This window comes from Phalangium opilio, unplaced genomic scaffold (genome assembly GCF_054372755.1).
Source record: "Phalangium opilio isolate 3A_F unplaced genomic scaffold, DU_Popi_V2 ptg000113l_1, whole genome shotgun sequence".
Taxonomy (NCBI): domain Eukaryota; kingdom Metazoa; phylum Arthropoda; class Arachnida; order Opiliones; family Phalangiidae; genus Phalangium; species Phalangium opilio.
In genome coordinates, this window is record NW_028324209.1 from 7,012,454 (window position 1) to 7,028,776 (window position 16,323).

The 16,323-nt window shown below is 37.1% G+C and overlaps 1 protein-coding gene across 7 annotated transcripts in view; it reads left to right on the plus strand.

Moving 5' to 3' along the window:
• The window catches only part of LOC149623626 (tyrosine-protein phosphatase Lar-like), a 199,741-nt gene extending 183,422 nt beyond the window's left edge, over positions 1 to 16,319 (plus strand). For 4 of the 7 annotated variants that reach the window (XM_089852750.1, XM_089852755.1, XM_089852752.1 and 1 more), the window contains 26 exons: positions 1,297 to 1,479; positions 2,652 to 2,762; positions 4,302 to 4,574; positions 4,633 to 4,920; positions 5,424 to 5,444; positions 6,491 to 6,591; positions 6,675 to 6,870; positions 6,928 to 7,212; positions 7,282 to 7,593; positions 7,668 to 7,865; positions 7,928 to 8,020; positions 8,089 to 8,765; positions 8,839 to 9,222; positions 9,279 to 9,461; positions 9,518 to 9,741; positions 10,067 to 10,295; positions 10,379 to 10,684; positions 10,753 to 10,866; positions 10,942 to 11,096; positions 11,163 to 11,490; positions 11,768 to 11,861; positions 11,931 to 12,007; positions 12,080 to 12,340; positions 12,402 to 12,556; positions 12,631 to 12,766; positions 12,828 to 16,319. In XM_089852750.1, coding sequence (XP_089708876.1) covers positions 1,297 to 1,479; positions 2,652 to 2,762; positions 4,302 to 4,574; positions 4,633 to 4,920; positions 5,424 to 5,444; positions 6,491 to 6,591; positions 6,675 to 6,870; positions 6,928 to 7,212; positions 7,282 to 7,593; positions 7,668 to 7,865; positions 7,928 to 8,020; positions 8,089 to 8,765; positions 8,839 to 9,222; positions 9,279 to 9,461; positions 9,518 to 9,741; positions 10,067 to 10,295; positions 10,379 to 10,684; positions 10,753 to 10,866; positions 10,942 to 11,096; positions 11,163 to 11,490; positions 11,768 to 11,861; positions 11,931 to 12,007; positions 12,080 to 12,340; positions 12,402 to 12,556; positions 12,631 to 12,766; positions 12,828 to 12,896 — 5,453 coding nt within the window. In that variant the 3' untranslated portion in view covers positions 12,897 to 16,319. The remainder of the gene's footprint in view (positions 1 to 1,296; positions 1,480 to 2,651; positions 2,763 to 4,301; positions 4,575 to 4,632; positions 4,921 to 5,423; positions 5,445 to 6,490; positions 6,592 to 6,674; positions 6,871 to 6,927; positions 7,213 to 7,281; positions 7,594 to 7,667; positions 7,866 to 7,927; positions 8,021 to 8,088; positions 8,766 to 8,838; positions 9,223 to 9,278; positions 9,462 to 9,517; positions 9,742 to 10,066; positions 10,296 to 10,378; positions 10,685 to 10,752; positions 10,867 to 10,941; positions 11,097 to 11,162; positions 11,491 to 11,767; positions 11,862 to 11,930; positions 12,008 to 12,079; positions 12,341 to 12,401; positions 12,557 to 12,630; positions 12,767 to 12,827) is intronic. The other 3 variants (XM_089852754.1, XM_089852753.1, XM_089852756.1) reach the window with 3 other exon arrangements.
• Positions 16,320 to 16,323: the final 4 nt, after the last annotated feature.

The window sequence follows — 16,323 nt, forward strand, 5'->3', positions numbered from 1 at the left end:
ATAGTGCATGATGGAAAATGCGAAGAAAAAATAATTCAACCGCTATAAGCACAGATGTTTGAAAGGATCCATTATTAATAAGAGAATATTTAGACCAAGGCTTATTTTACGTAATTGAATTAATGCTTTGAATGTTAATTTTCCAACTATAGAAATTGTTTATCCATAATTCCAAGTCCTCTTTAACTAGATTAAACAAATGGGCTTAAGAGGTAAGAAACTTTGTTCTTATTAAGCATATTTCACTCCCAAAACACTATATTTGACGCAAATTCTAAAAGTCCGGCGGCAGGCTTAGGTCCCAAGCCATCAAAATAGGAAAATCTTGCCTAACTTGTAAATTACAGACCCCCATTTCTAGTTTCCTAAAATTTCGACAGTTGGAGGAGATGCACTGCCGTCTTTTCCAGCTATAGAATGGTTCTGGGTTGGCTTTGGTATGTCTCGGGTCGTATAACATTCGGCTTGTCTTAATTTTCTGGCTTGCTGCTTCGCGTTCATTCAGCCGCGAAACGTTTTAATCGCCTTCCTGACCACCTTACGAACTCGAAGAACGTCGGGAACGTTATGACTAAGAGCAGTAGAAGCCTATTTCTTCCCAAGGAGTCTCAAGTTTATATCTTACTAGTGGCAAAGGCACCCTGAGTATCCCGTCAGTCCATTTTATTCTGTTTCTTGCCGCCATTTTAAAATATGGCGGTAAATTGAACACCAAAAACCATAAAGTCCGTTCATAGGATATAGGGAAACAGTATACTAAATATTAATGAAATCGGTTGAAATATACGAACGTTATTTCATTTTGAAGGCTTTTTACATTTCTGGTCGGAATTTTTAAAGATGGCGGTGGATTGGAATAATCTTTGTTAGTGCGTCCCTACTACTTAAGGGTAACGTCCCTGCAAAATTTCGACCTACAAGGGCTGCACGTTGGTTATCAGTTAGTCGGAAATTTGACTTATATAGATGTTGATTACGTTCCAAACTTATTAAACGCGTAAAAGAAAATTTTAGTTCGTTGAATTCAAAAAATTATTCTTTCCTTCAAGGAGTAAACTTACCTAAAAAGTCTTACCTAGGACTCATTGGGAGTGTGATTTACAACTCTTAATAGATTGGCCTAGAGAAAGTCTTTATGGAGTATAAACGATATACGATGGGCTTATTTGGTAGAAATACCAGCATTCCTTGCCGTTGACAAGGACTGCTGTTCCGTATGATTTAACCTACTCGGTCTATTTCTCCTTAGGCTTAACTTTCTTAATTTTTTTCTCTCTTTCTCTCTTTCTTTGGTAGAATCAGAAGCACCGGATGGATTCCCTCGGTTCAGTTTGCAACCATCAATTCAAGGTGTGGAGAAAGGTCGCAGCGCTCTTTTACCTTGCAAAGCGGACGGTGACCCTTCGCCCAACATTCATTGGCTCAAAGATATGATCCCCGTCGATATGACCAATCATAGATATTCCTTGGTACAGGGCTGTAAGTATAGCATTCTTACATAAAGTAGGTTGTTCTCTCGAACTTCCCAAAATACTCGCGGACTTTATCAATAAACAGAGATTGCTCCCTTATAGCCTTAGAGAATATAAAATAGACCAAAATATGTTTGATAAATTTTTATGGCCCCGTTTTTCCTTTAAAAATAAAAGAGTAAAAATTTTTGGCGACTTGGCCTCGCTTTGATAAAGACCTAGGGATTGAGGGCCCGATGCGATTTCCAGCATTTTCTATATTTGAGAAAACCAACGTCGTAAAGAGATAGAATATTGAGGATTCATTTTCTCTTTCTTATTTTAAACCGGCAAACTATTTATAATTTACGAGGTTTATTGCTTTCATGTATTTGGGTGGCCATATGAACATAGATAATTTTAATAATGAAAATTTGTTTTTCAATTGCAAAATATTTATTGGAATATTGTTTTTCTTCTGTACATGAAGGAAGCCAGAAGCTTAGAAGCGACACATGGTCTGGAATTCTTATGATTTCACGATAATACATAGAGATGTGCTAAGAGATTGTACCTTACCCTTTCTTGTGTCACTATACTCCGGTTTACTAGAGTTAATTTCATTTCGAAGTTCATAGGGAAGATAAAGATTCCCCATGTCGCTTCTATGCTTTCTCTGATGAAGCTCGTAATGAAGATAGAAACTGGAAGGTTTGAGATGACTTGTTCATCTCGTTTCTAGCAGAAATAGACGGCGGGGGGAGGAGAGGCTGGAGTAGAAAAGATGTAGAATGGCTGACTGGATTTTCCCATTAAATCGGAGCCAGGTTCAGAGTTTCTTCGCTAGGCGAGCTTTCGTATCTCGCTTTAGAAGAATGACGATTTATCTTTCTTCTATTTATTCAAAATGAGTTTTTGAAAAGTCATTTTTAGGGAAACTAGTTTCTGGGGAGTTAAAGAATGAAAAAGACCGAATGCGGGTCTTATACGTTTTTCTTTATTTTTTCAATCCCGCCTTGCTTTTTATTCCGTTTTTAACGGACGGAATATTTTTCGCCGGAAACGTTTTTCTATCGTCTGGAACTATTATGGGAAAAACTATCTCGATTAAAATTGTCAGCCCGCGGACACTATTGAATTGTCCGTAACAAAATTTTACACCTACGTAATTTACAATCGATTCTTTTAACGTATTTTCAGCTTCTCTACAAATTTTGGAGGCCGAGGAAGAAGATCAAGGAACGTACGAATGCGTAGCGGAGAACAGAAAAGGATCAGTCGTGTCACCAATGGCTAACCTTTACGTTCGAGGTAATATAATTATGAAATTATTGGGGGTTTTTTTATTGAACAGTATGGAAATATTCTGCTGGCTTGCCTTAGTTATTGGTTATAAGGTGGCAGTGTATTTTGTGCGAAGGAAATGAGGTTTACTTGGGAGGTGACAGATGAGGTAGTGGGGTCAACTCACCTCCGACGGACACGGGACAGTTGGTGCCTTAGGGTAGGCTAGTAATACCGACGTATGTCGTACTCACTCAAGCTTCGTCGCCCAAAGGTTTGGCTTACAGGAGTGCGGCACACTCCCGACATGCTCTAAAGCATAAACGTATCATTTTCTCCATAAGTATGGGACGTCCGAAAGGGATTATAGCATCGGCAATTAGAGAGACTACAGCACCATCTTGGTTTAAATATTTCTTCTCCATACAGCAAACGAATAAAGGCACGGCCTACTGTGATTTACCTTCCTTGGTCAAGTATGGTTAAGGATAGAGATAGAGATAACACTAAGCGATGGTTTTCCTGTCCTGCAAATCCGCCACCAGCAGATGCATGGTCCCAAGGATGAGTGCTCGTAGCAAATATCCTTTGAACCCACACTTATTTATAGTATTATAGAATTTTGTCTGAACTATAGCAAAAATTGGTCGAATTAGAAATTATTCTCTATCAAAAAAACCGTAAATTTTTAAAGAAAACTCGAAAAAGCGTTGCAAAAAAATCTCGATCTATCTCTGCTATAAATCTTCATAAGGTAACTAGCCTTCGTTTGACGGTACTCAGAAAAACAGATAGGGGGTAGGTAATATTTTCCTACGTCTACCTGCTCTGAAAATGGAAGCAGGTGTTTGAATCAGACGAGTAGTCTTATTTGGTTTGGTGGGAACGAAATGGTTGGTTGGTTGACGCTACTCTTTACAATCTCGCGCTAGGGCGACTTTTTCCAGCCCTTATTTTGTCCGTCTCCACATTTGGAGCGCTCTGACAGATTGACAGAGAATATATGGGGAAAACCCGCTCTTCTATTTATTCTGTCAGAAAACGTCTTTGCGAATGGAGTAGGCGGAAAAAAAGGGACTCTGGCTTCTCCCGTTTTTCCGCCGAACGTTTTGCTCATGCCTTGATTCTTTTCTTACCTTTCTTACGTCTATCTTCCTCCGCATTTGGTTCTAGTTTCACTAAAAAGATTAGGTTACAAAAAATGTTTGGAAAGACAGTACCGCATCAACTCTGGTGGTTTGTTAATAAAATATGTTAGGCAATTTAAGGTTATTCATGTCTACATAGATACAAACGCTAATCTTCGATTAGTTACGATTAATCCTACTAATATTATAAATGTGAAAGTTTGTGAGTTTCGATGTTGGGATGTTTTTACTTAATTCATCTTAAACGGTAGTTCCTGTTGTACGTCTCTGCCTATTAAAATCAGTGTTTCTTTGATTGCCGTTCTGTTGGATTTTATTTGTTATTCTGTTAAAAATTAACAAAAAAAATAACACTAATTCCTCGCGAACGAAAGCTTTGGTAACAGCTAGTAAAATAATAACTCTTGGTTCATTGCAGTTCGCCGCGTTCCGCCTTACTTTTCCATCCCACCGGAACCGCTGTACGAAGTTACACCTGGTAGTAACTTAAACATAACCTGCGTGGCAGTTGGTTCTCCGATGCCATATGTGAAATGGAAAAAAGGTTCGGTTGAACTTCTCAACGAAGAAAAAGCCCCCATTGGCAAGAATATATTGACCCTCGAGAATGTGCGTGAGTCCGCCAACTACACCTGCGTCGCGTCTTCCAAACTGGGAAGCATAGACGCTACCACTCAAATACTCGTTCAAGGTTAGTGATGGTTACCTAATGGTGTCTCAAATTCAGCCTGACACCTTTTACTTTCTAGCCTTTCCTCGAGCTCCATCCGGAGTTCAAATATCGGACGTCACGTCGACTTCGTGTCGTTTATCTTGGTCCTACGATGTGGGCGCTGAGAACATTATTTACTACGTCATTCAGTATAAGCCAAAACACGGAAACCACGAGTACAAAGAGATTAGCGGTATTACCACCATGTTTTACACGGTCCGGGATTTAACCCCTTACACGGAGTACGAGTTCTTTATCATCGCTGCCAACGCCATTGGACGTGGAATCCCAAGCGCCCCCGCTATTACAACTACGGGAGATACGGGTTAGTGTTGCCATTTTTCTAATGACGTCTAAAAGTTACTTTGTTATGTAGAATAACCCATTATTTAAGGCATACACGCCATTAAGTTACAATGTTTTTGCTTAAATCTAAAAATTCAATAACGAAGAGCAGAAACAACGTAGCGAAATAAATGGGATGATGAGAAGGGCTATTTAACGAGCGTACATTAAAATGCTTCGTACTGACGCTTATAAATATTATTTTATGTTTTCCCCTACCCTCCATATGTTAGAAGTAATAAATTATTTTAGAAAAATCCCCCGCTATTTTTAACGTTCTTTAAGAAGTGTAAAGGAGAAACTTCCGCCTTCTTTGGCTTATTTCCCCTCTTTTTTTATTCGAGCTCCGCTAGCTCTATAGTAGTAGTTATCCCATTCTCTTTCTCAAAAGCAAAAAAAAAGAAAAAACATCTTTAAAATCCTGCAGAGTAGAATTCTGAAACCTTCTTTCTCTTTTTTCTCTCTTTCATCCCTCGCCATTAGACGAACTTCCCGGAGCCAACAGTAAGTCCGCAGATGCGTAAAAAAATTCAAATCTTTCTACGCTTTATCATCATTCTGTGCTTTAAATTTACCATTTTGTTTGCCTCGAAGAAAAGGGAGTAAAAATATCGTACATAACGAGAATAATGCCCTTAGTAATTATGCCGCTCTTTCTCTCTCTTTCTCTCCGTAACTCTCTCTTAGAATTATATTCTTCATCCATGAAATTTAGTGACTAGCTGCTTGTTCCGTAAACACGGGGTTCACAGAAACTGTTTATACTTTTTATATTTTCATTGTAAAGGTGAAACGAAACGATTAACATAAATTATGAAAACAGAAAACTCGATAGTGATAGTTGTTGCGTGTTTAATGAGATACGGATGGTATGTTATATGATGATTAAGGTACTAATTAATGAAGGAAAAACATAATTTTACTATCGTTGGAAATGAAAACCTAATTTGCAATGCAGAGAACGTTCTTAAAAATAACTGTTGTGTTTGAAAGTATAAACAACTGAAGTACCCTAAATATTCTAATATTTTGACTTGAAAATTAACTTGAGATGTTCATAAGAACAGACCTAAATTTATAATACACAGCGTAAGTATGGGTTTAAATGATATTTTCTACGATGGCTCGCCGGAAACAGAACCACTGCCCGCTGTGGTTTCTTATTTGTCAAAAGAAGGAAGATTCACAGAAAGCGACGCGTCTATTCTCTTTCGGTTTGGAATAGAAACCTTTAATCAAAAGCCGATATAACCCCAACCATATACTTATGAGACTATTATTGGGTTATGATATACAGAGCTATTTCTTTCCTTCGAGAGCAAACACAAATCTGTTGGCCCTTATGTTGCGTGTTTGCTTGTTTGTTATAATCTTTGCTGTAGTTTATCCCTTTCTACTATCTATTATTTTTTGGGCATTCCTCTAAAAAAATTTATATTTTTAATGATGTTTGATTTAAAACCCACATTTCGTAAAGGTTGATTTGAACTCCCTCTTTGGTTCGTTGTCGTGTAAAAATGTTTCTCTTTTCAAACTTTTCGGCTCTGCAGAACCCGGTAGCGCTCCTCGAAATTTACAAGCTAGACCATTGAGCTCCAATACCATTGTTATACAGTGGGATCCGCCTAAGGAACCAAACGGACAAGTGACGGTGAGTGACAACAATTAAAGTACAAGGACCCGGGAAGTCATTCTTCATTTTACAAATTTTGTTTTCTATCGATTATTTTAAAGGGCTACAAGGTTTATTACACAAAACAACCTTCCTTGCCGACACACTCCTGGCAAGCGCAGCAAGTTGACAATGGGAAACTGACTACCATAAGTGGCTTAAATTCTCACACAATTTACACAATCCGTGTCCAGGCCTTCACTGCCAGGGGTCCCGGTCCGTTGTCCGCCCCCATTCAAGTCAAAACTCAAGAGGGCGGTAAGAATTTAAAAACATATCGGTGGTTACAAACTAACCGTTTCTAACCACCACCAGTTCCAAGTCAACCAGTAGATCTTCGAGCTTTCGCCAAATCATCTACAACGGTCCAAGTATCCTGGCACAAACCCGCGCATACTGGAGAAGAGATTCTAGGTTACGACTTGTATTGGAATGACACGTTTACCCAACAAGAGTACCATCGTTCCATCCCGGACGTTGAAACGTACACTTTGGGAGAACTGTACCCAGACACTCTGTATTTCATTTGGGTGTCGGCAAAGTCTAGAGACGGGGATGGGGCCGCCACTCCACCATATCCAGTGCGAACGGAACCGTATGGTAAATAACGCCACAACAATCAATTTAATTCGCTCTTTAGGGCCTAATAAGATTTTTTTACATAATTAGTCCCCGGGGAGCCATTGAATGTCAAAGTGATTGCTCTGAACAGCACGACGATAAACGTTGGGTGGAAACCCCCAGCGAATCGGGATAGAAACGGACTGATTCGAGGGTATCAGATATACGTTCAAGAAATGAACAAGGACGGTGATTTGGTCAATGAGCCCCTAAGGTTTGACGTGGCTGACGAGGATGCCGAGGAACATAACGTGACTGGTTTGCAACCAGACACGGAATATCAAGTTCAAGTGGTAGCCGTCACGCGAAAGGCAGAAGGAAGTCGAAGTTGGTCCAGGAATGTTCGAACAGCTGGTGGTGGTAAGTCTAGTTCAAGTCATATCTTCGTACTTAAACAATTAGAACATCATTTAATGTTTTAAATATTCATTTAGTGCCAACAAGACCAGAAATATCGGTTCAAATATCCCAAGATGAACCAAATTTGGTTGTCCAAGTACGGTGGTCAAGACCCACACACGTTTACGGTTCCTTGCTAAGTTATAGGATACGGTACGGAAGAGTGGATGGAGGACATTCAGAAATGCTGGAAGTCAATCCACCTGATGATCATATAACCTTGGAAGACTTAGGTTTGTCCATTCAAAGTAACTTTCGATATTTATGAGTTAAATTCTCTGACGTACTATTTCAGATAGGGGAGCTCGTTATGAAATTCGTCTTGCTGGAAAGAACGGAATCGGTTGGGGTCAAGAAGCTGTGACATTTTTGGACACCCCAGAAGGAAGTATGTGAACCATAATTACTTTGCTCATGACGGAATATGGATTAATCTAATTGGTTTAATATAATTAGTCCCAACAGCACCACCTCAAAATGTCACTCACAGACTCCAAAGTCCCAACACTGTCGCGGTTAGCTGGGACCCCCCACTTCCCCAATATCGCAATGGCCACGTAACACATTTCGGTTACCAATTCCACAAATCATCGGATAGTTTCCCCCAGGAACGTAACACAAGCATATCGAGGATGGTATTTAGTGCCTTAGACGAAAGTACAGAGTACAATTTTCGCACACGAGCGTTTACGTCAAAAGGTGGCGGACCATGGAGCAGTCCGACAACTATATTAACGCCCGGTGACGTGGCGCCAGCCCCGTCTAACGTTCAAGCCATGGCAACGTCGGATCAATCCGTCGAAGTCTGGTGGGATGGAGTACCATATTTCGTGCATATTCTCGGGTATCAGGTTCTGTACTCGCAAACACCCGTGGAAGATCTCGATCTATGGATGAGTAAAAGGGTACCATTGACGTCGTCAGCCGAAATAATTGGATTGGATAGTAATACCATGTATGCTTTGAGAGTCGCGGCGTACACTAGACAAGGATTGGGGCGATTGTCGGAACTTATAACTGTTCGAGTGACGCCGAATGACGTTCCAACGCAACTTCGAGCTCATGGAGTGACAACTCATGGTTTAATTTTGACATGGAGGCCACCCACTAAGTTGGATCCCATAAAATATAAGGTGAAAATACTGTTTCCGTAAGTTAAAGACGTGAATTAATTTATATCGCATCTTGTCTGTTAATTACTATTAGATAACATATGGAGCGCACAAAGAATTTTACGACAGTCAAGGCCGACTTCAGATACTAACCATTCCTCCACAAACCGAATATGTTGATCCATCCATAACGGAATACACCATCAAACAGCTCATGCCTTTCACTAGCTACCAAGTAAACGTCACTGCTATTCCCCAAGAAGAAACTTATAGACCACCGGCTAAGATTATTGTCACCACCGCCATGGCCGCGCCAAAGCCTATGGTGAAACCAGACAGCGATGGCACCGATAGAGATATCATTAACGTTATTCTCCCGCAAGCGTCGGAAGAGTACGGTCCAATTAGTCATTACTTCCTGGTGGTCGTTCCTGATAAATTTGCGAACAAAGAACCGGACCATTATACTCTTGAAGAGGTAAGTTTAATAGATTAGTTAGGAAATGTTATTAAATATGAAATTTGGAATTGTAGCTTACTCGAACGCAAGAGGATGAAGCTGGTCCGTACATTGCTGCCAAATTTCTACGACGATCCATGGGAAGTAATTTTCCACTGGGTGATGGCAAGAAATACTTGGGTTTCCTTAACAGAAAAGTAGTTCGACATATGAAGTACATGATATTTGTCCGCGCTGTCGTAGACACACCGCAAAAAGTGAGTTTGATGACATATTTTTAATTCAGAATATAATATTAATTTTATTTCAACAGAGTTTATATACGAGCAGCCCATTCTCAAGTAGCCTTAGTTTGGAATTTCCTACTATAAGCGGGAAAACCATATATCCACCCGGAAGTAGACCTAAACCGGACATGATTAACGTCTCTTTAATAAATCGCAATCCACAGGACGCCAAAGTTTTGTGGATTGTTGGAGTGATCATATTCATTCTACTTATGGTTCTTTGCCTCATAGTATTAGTCCTTGTTAAAAAGTATGTCGAATTTTAAAATGTAACATTTCATATTATGTCAAATGCAATATTTCTTTATGATTTATATAAAAAAAAATTATTTTATTTGTATTTTATGTTTTGATTTGCGTTATAATTTTGTGTTTAATAACCGTAACATATTTTGGTTCTTTTATAAATTATTATTTATATTTATTATATTATTTTCCATTTTATGATTTCGAGAATGATGGTTTTTTTCGAAATAATAACCCGAGTGGAGTTGGTGTAATTATACTTACAAATAATCTTTGAGGATATTAACAAATGTGACTGTATTTATTCAATTTATTTCGATTTCGTTAAGACGAAGGCAGCAAGCAAAGACTCCAGCTGGTGATACGACAATGAAATTACTGGTAAACGCTACTGACAGAGAGCTGGCAATCCATCCATCAGATCCGGTCGAAATGAGAAGACTCAACTATCAAACTCCTGCCATGATGAGTCATCCTCCAATTCCAGTTTCAGAATTAGCCAATCACATTGAAAGACTCAAAGCCAACGACAATTTACAGTTTTCTCAAGAATACGAGGTAGGCCTAATACTGAATAATAAACTAAATTTTTTTATTAGTTTACCAGAGTAATTCAAAAACATCTGTCATTTTTGGAACAGTCTATCGAACCGGGTCAACAATTTACTTGGGAAAATTCCAATTTGGAAGCAAATAAACCCAAGAACAGATACGCTAATGTAATAGCCTACGACCACAGCAGAGTAGTTTTGCAACAACTAGACGCCATAGCTGGTTCCGATTACATAAACGCCAATTATTGCGATGGATACAGAAAACAAAATGCTTATATCGCCACACAAGGACCATTGCCAGAAACATTCGGGGATTTTTGGAGGATGGTTTGGGAGCAAAGAAGCGCGACTGTTCTCATGATGACTAAACTGGAAGAAAGAACAAGAATAAAGGTATGTTTATTTTTTAATGTTTGTTTCATAGTTGATGTTTCGTGTACTAATGCTTATGTTATCCGCAGTGCGATCAATACTGGCCGAATCGAGGAACAGAAACCTACGGAATAATGCACGTTACGCTAATGGACACCCAGGAGTTGGCGACATATTGTATTCGTACCTTTCACATACAAAGGGTGAGAAAGAAATAATCACATAGAGTTTGTGCTACGATTGCTAACTTGCTAATGATTTTTTCTTATAATTTTCAGAATGGATTCAATGAAAAACGAGAAGTTAAACAATTTCAATTTACGGCGTGGCCAGATCACGGTGTCCCTGATCACCCGACTCCATTTTTGGTGTTCTTGAGAAGAGTCCGTACCATGAATCCATTGGATGCTGGGCCAATGATTGTTCACTGCAGGTGCTAAGTCTACATTTTTGTTTTTGAAGTTTATTAATTAGCTAATGTAAAATTATTATCTTGAAGCGCGGGCGTCGGACGAACGGGCTGTTTTGTCGTCATCGATTCTATGATGGAACGATTAAAGCACGAAAGTACGGTGGATATATACGGGCACGTGACGTGTTTGCGTGCTCAGAGGAACTACATGGTGCAGACGGAAGACCAGTATATTTTCATTCACGACGCTGTTCTGGAAGCCGTCATAGCTGGGAATACCGAGGTCCCGGCCAGAAATCTCTACGCACACATTCAGTCTCTCATGCAATTGGTTCCCTCCGAAAATTGCCCCGGCATGGAAGTAGAATTCAAAGTACTATTATTTTGCTCCGGAGTTTTTGCATACAAAGTACCGGTAAAAATAAATTCAGTGTCGTTTTTAGCTTAATTTTTACGACGCCGCTATCAACGTTAAACCCTAAATACGTCAATTAAAAATAATTAAAACCACTTTCCCCCCACCCATGACGCGTATAATTCCGTATTGTCAAGTAGGTTATAAGAATGGATGAGGATCAAACACGTTTTATTTAAGCAATCACGAATCCATCCTGGTTTTTGAAACTATTAATTAATTCCCGTGAATGTACGTTTTTCCTTTGATACATCGCAGACGTTTTTGCTATTTTCAGAAATTGGTTGCCATGAAAATGCAACCCAACAAGTTTATCAGTGCCAATTTACCTGTCAACAAATTTAAAAATAGACTTATGAATATATTACCATGTATGTCAGTTATTATTAACTTCAAAAGCCAGAGAATCGTACTATATCTAGATTAATTATTTTCTTTAGACGAGTCTACGAGAGTTTGTTTACAGCCCATTAGAGGTGTGGACGGTTCAGATTACATAAATGCCAGCTTCATAGATGTAAATTTGATCTTTTCGTTTCGTGCAAAAGAATCCTGAACTTGATCGCATTTTGTATCACATTTTATTTAGGGTTATAGGTATCGTAACGCGTACATCGCGACTCAAGGCCCCTTGCCAGAAACCACGGACGACTTTTGGAGAATGTTGTGGGAACACAATTGCAATATCGTAGTCATGTTAACGAAATTAAAAGAATTAGGAAGAGAAAAATGCCATCAATATTGGCCCAATGAGAGATCGCAGCGATATCTCTATTACGTTGTTGATCCAATCACGGAATACAACATGCCTCAATATATTCTAAGAGAATTCAAAGTTACAGACGCCAGAGTAAGTCCCAATGATATTTTAGTCCTTGAAAAATTTGCCTCAATGATCTGTCATAATTTAGGATGGACAATCAAGAACCATTCGACAATTTCACTTTGTGGATTGGCCGGAACAAGGAGTACCTAAAGTTGGTGAAGGATTCATAGAGTTTATAGGTCAAGTACACAAAACTAAAGAGCAGTTCGGCCAAGAAGGACCAATTTCAGTTCACTGCAGGTAGGACATGTTTTACTTTAAATAATGGTGGTTGAGATAAATTGTTGCTGACATACTTGTATATACGTCGATAGTGGGGGAGTTGGTAGGACAGGAGTGTTTATAACCCTTAGTATTGTGTTGGAACGAATGCAATACGAAGGTGTCGTAGATATGTTTCAAACTGTACGGACACTCAGAATGCAACGTCCAGGAATGGTACAAAATGAGGTAATTAGTTCCATGAATTACTGGAACAATTTAATCCTGACAAGGAACATTATTATTTTAGGACCAATACCAGTTTTGCTACAAGGCTGCGTTGGAATACCTAGGTTCATTTGATCACTATGCAAACTGATAACCCGTATAAGGCACAAGAAAAAAAATGGTGAAATATGTTACTGTACTTTGAGTAGCGGTGTTTGTGGTTTGATTTAAATTAAAACAGAGAGAGAGAAAACTACGTTTAAAACATCGTACACATTCACTTCTACGTCATTATCAGTTATCAACCGAAACTCGATCGAGTAACAAATGAAATGAAAAAAAAAAAAGAAACCCACTGTTAAGGTGGAAACTACTTTCTTTGAGTAGAATAGCTCCTTCCACTAATGAAAAAATCTACGTTTCGACAATGATTTACCTCAAATTTTAATCATGACTTGATAAATGAATGAAATAAAAACGGGGTTAACATTAATAAAAAAAATTAAGAGAGAAATTAAAGCAACGTGCCTCTGGACACTGCCTTTTCAATTTATACAGTGGCAGAAACGGTAATCGACCAGCACCAGTGTCGAAAAATCCGCACGTGGTTTTGTTTTTTGGGATTTTTATTACTTACCAATACCTTGCGTCATGTGATACGTGTGAAACCAACATCAATCTTCAAAAAAAAAAAAATATTAATAAAAACGTAAGAGAAACAAAACGATTTCAACGTTGCAATTAAAGACCAAGATGTAATTAAAATTCTTCGCGGTATCTAGCGTAAATTGAAAGGATTCGAAACCTATCGCGATAATACGTTAAGCCATTAAGTACAATTTTGGCTGAAAAAAACTATGTACTGGCGCCGTACGTGTAGTTTAAAAGCCAAAATAAGGGATGTTCTTAAATTAAGAATTCATCCGATGCCTAAACTGAAAGTGTTTTCGGTTATTACGACACTCGTTTCTGGATTTTAATTGTTTTATAGTGAGAAAAAAAATAATATTACAAAAACAAAAACAAACTAGGTTGTTTTTTCCATAATATATAAGACAAAATCGCATTGATCAGTTTAAAATTATTTGTTTTTTATACTGTACCAAAAAATAATTAATACTGTATTAGGATAAATGCGGGCCAAGATTTAGCCCTCATTCAGGAAAAAAAAAATAATATACGTAACAAAATATTTAGTTATTTATTGAATGACAATCCTTGATACGTTTTTCGATGTCGTAGGTATTTAGTACTTTTACCTCTTTCGACTAAGCCTTATTAAAATTAAGATAAAATACAAGATATATGAGGAGTTCACGCAGAGACAAGGGAAAGATTATCAAGAAGAGTTATCTGAAATATCCGTAACTACGATTCACGTTATGAAATGAATGATAACGACGCTTCAGCGTCGGAGCTGGTCATTCCATAACTAAAGTAATACACACATTGCTCATAAACGATAAGAAACCTATCTCTACAAAACGATGGCGAATCAGCCTCCTTTATTTTATTTCGATTATTCCGTCAAAAATTTTAAGGATTTAATCGTTACTATTACGCGAATTTACGTATTTAAATTATTGAATCTTTTTAGTTACACAAGTACTGGAAAATCTTAAGAACAGTTTTTCATCGAGATAAGTAACTTAAATTGCAATGAAAAATTAATGAAGTTTGCTTTAAATTGTTTATTACGGACTTTACAATACCAAGGGGCCATTCACTCGGCGTACACTTTTTATCAAACGATGTAGGCGCAACAGAAAGCGCGTGGCACTATTGTGGAATGCCCAGTATTATGGTGTACTTGGAATCTGAGAGTGATTAGCCCCTTGGAGGAAACAGAATATCGAAAAGATTTAATTTTAGAGGCACAAAAATAATTCCCCGTAAAATACTTAATCAATCAGCTTTTGAAATTAATATAATGACTAATTACGAACGTCATTATGATATTTACGAGTTAAGGAATTATAAACCGCGGACTGTTATGTTGCTCATAAACGTTTTCAGTCTTCAGTTTGTACTTCCTTACAAGTCACAAACATTTGCGAAAGATATAAACAACAAAATTTTCGCGTATTACGTCAATATATTGTTTTCAACGCTGATATTTACTCAGTTTCATATTAAAACGATTTAATTAGGTGCTGTGTAAACTAATTAACTATCTGTTTTTATTTACGAGTTCGTTTAACCGCTAGAAAGGCAATTAAACATCATTATTGGTAAATAATTATAGGTGATGGACAAAAAAAAACAATAAAAATAATAATAAATAAGGAAAGAATAATAACATGTGAAAATGCATATCATATTTTTGGCTAACTAAAATTATTTTAAAATTATTTAAGAGGTGCCTGTGCTTATGAATTGTAAAAAAAAATAATAATAATAATTAAGGGTAGGATTATTAATGATATAAGGCCGAACATTCAAGGCTTAAAATTTAGGTATTTGAAAGAAAACAAAATGGACTCTTCTGTAATAGGAACAAATCCATCCTATACGAATAAAAGAACGGGCTAGGGATAAATTTAAAATCTGTTGGTGTAATAATTGTCAAGTTTTTGTCAAAATTATATTAATACTAGCATTATTCTTAAATTATCAACAAACAAAAAAAATCGTATTAAAAAAGGCACACGAATTGAACCTATCAACGTCTTAAAAGATTTACTGTACCAGTTATCAAAAGAAGGAATCTATTTAAATATTTTCTAGCATTTATGTCAAAATTCTACAATTTTCGTCTCTTTAATTTTAATTTTTTAAAAATAAAACAAAATGATAATAAAAAAAACAAAGCGAAGAGTTTAATACGCACTTGACAACTTGTTTTAGAAATATTTAAAAAGACGCCTTCTTGAAGTGACCATATTTTATTCTTAAAAGAAACTTTCCAGCTCAATTCGTTATTTTCTCTTTATTTGAAAATAATGAAAAGGTATTTCGGCTATCTAGTCAAAATACTCCCTTAAATTTTAAAATGGTACATTTTCCCCATCGTTACTGACGATAGTAATGAGTAAACAACCTTTTTGGTCAACAAATGAATATTATTGGTCAAATAGCGTATAGAAGTTCCTAAACAAAAGTAGTACCGTAATATTTTAATTTTTAACGTCAATTGATGACAATTACAAAACAAAAAAAAAAAAGCCAAACATTGCTCAGGACAATATTTATTTGTATCGCTTGAATAATGTTATTGTCTATAAAGAAAACAAAACCCAAAACAAAAATACTAAACCAAAACCGAAACAATTTGAAAACCATTGGTGTTAACTCCATTCTAGCCTCCATTTGCCTGCAAAATCTTGTCGATTTAAAATTACTATTAATTATTTTTTAAATACAAAATAATACACAAAATTACGTTTTGGTTAAATATAATTTAATTTATTGGTAAAATCAGAGATCCCTATAATTAGAAATACCATACATATAAACAGTACAGTACTTGTATCATTCTTTTGTACATTTTTCCTAATAATGCAAAGCCTTTTTATATGGAAATTTCTTTTTAAAAAAATGTTGTCTCTTGCTATAAAAAAAAATAAAACACCGAGAGC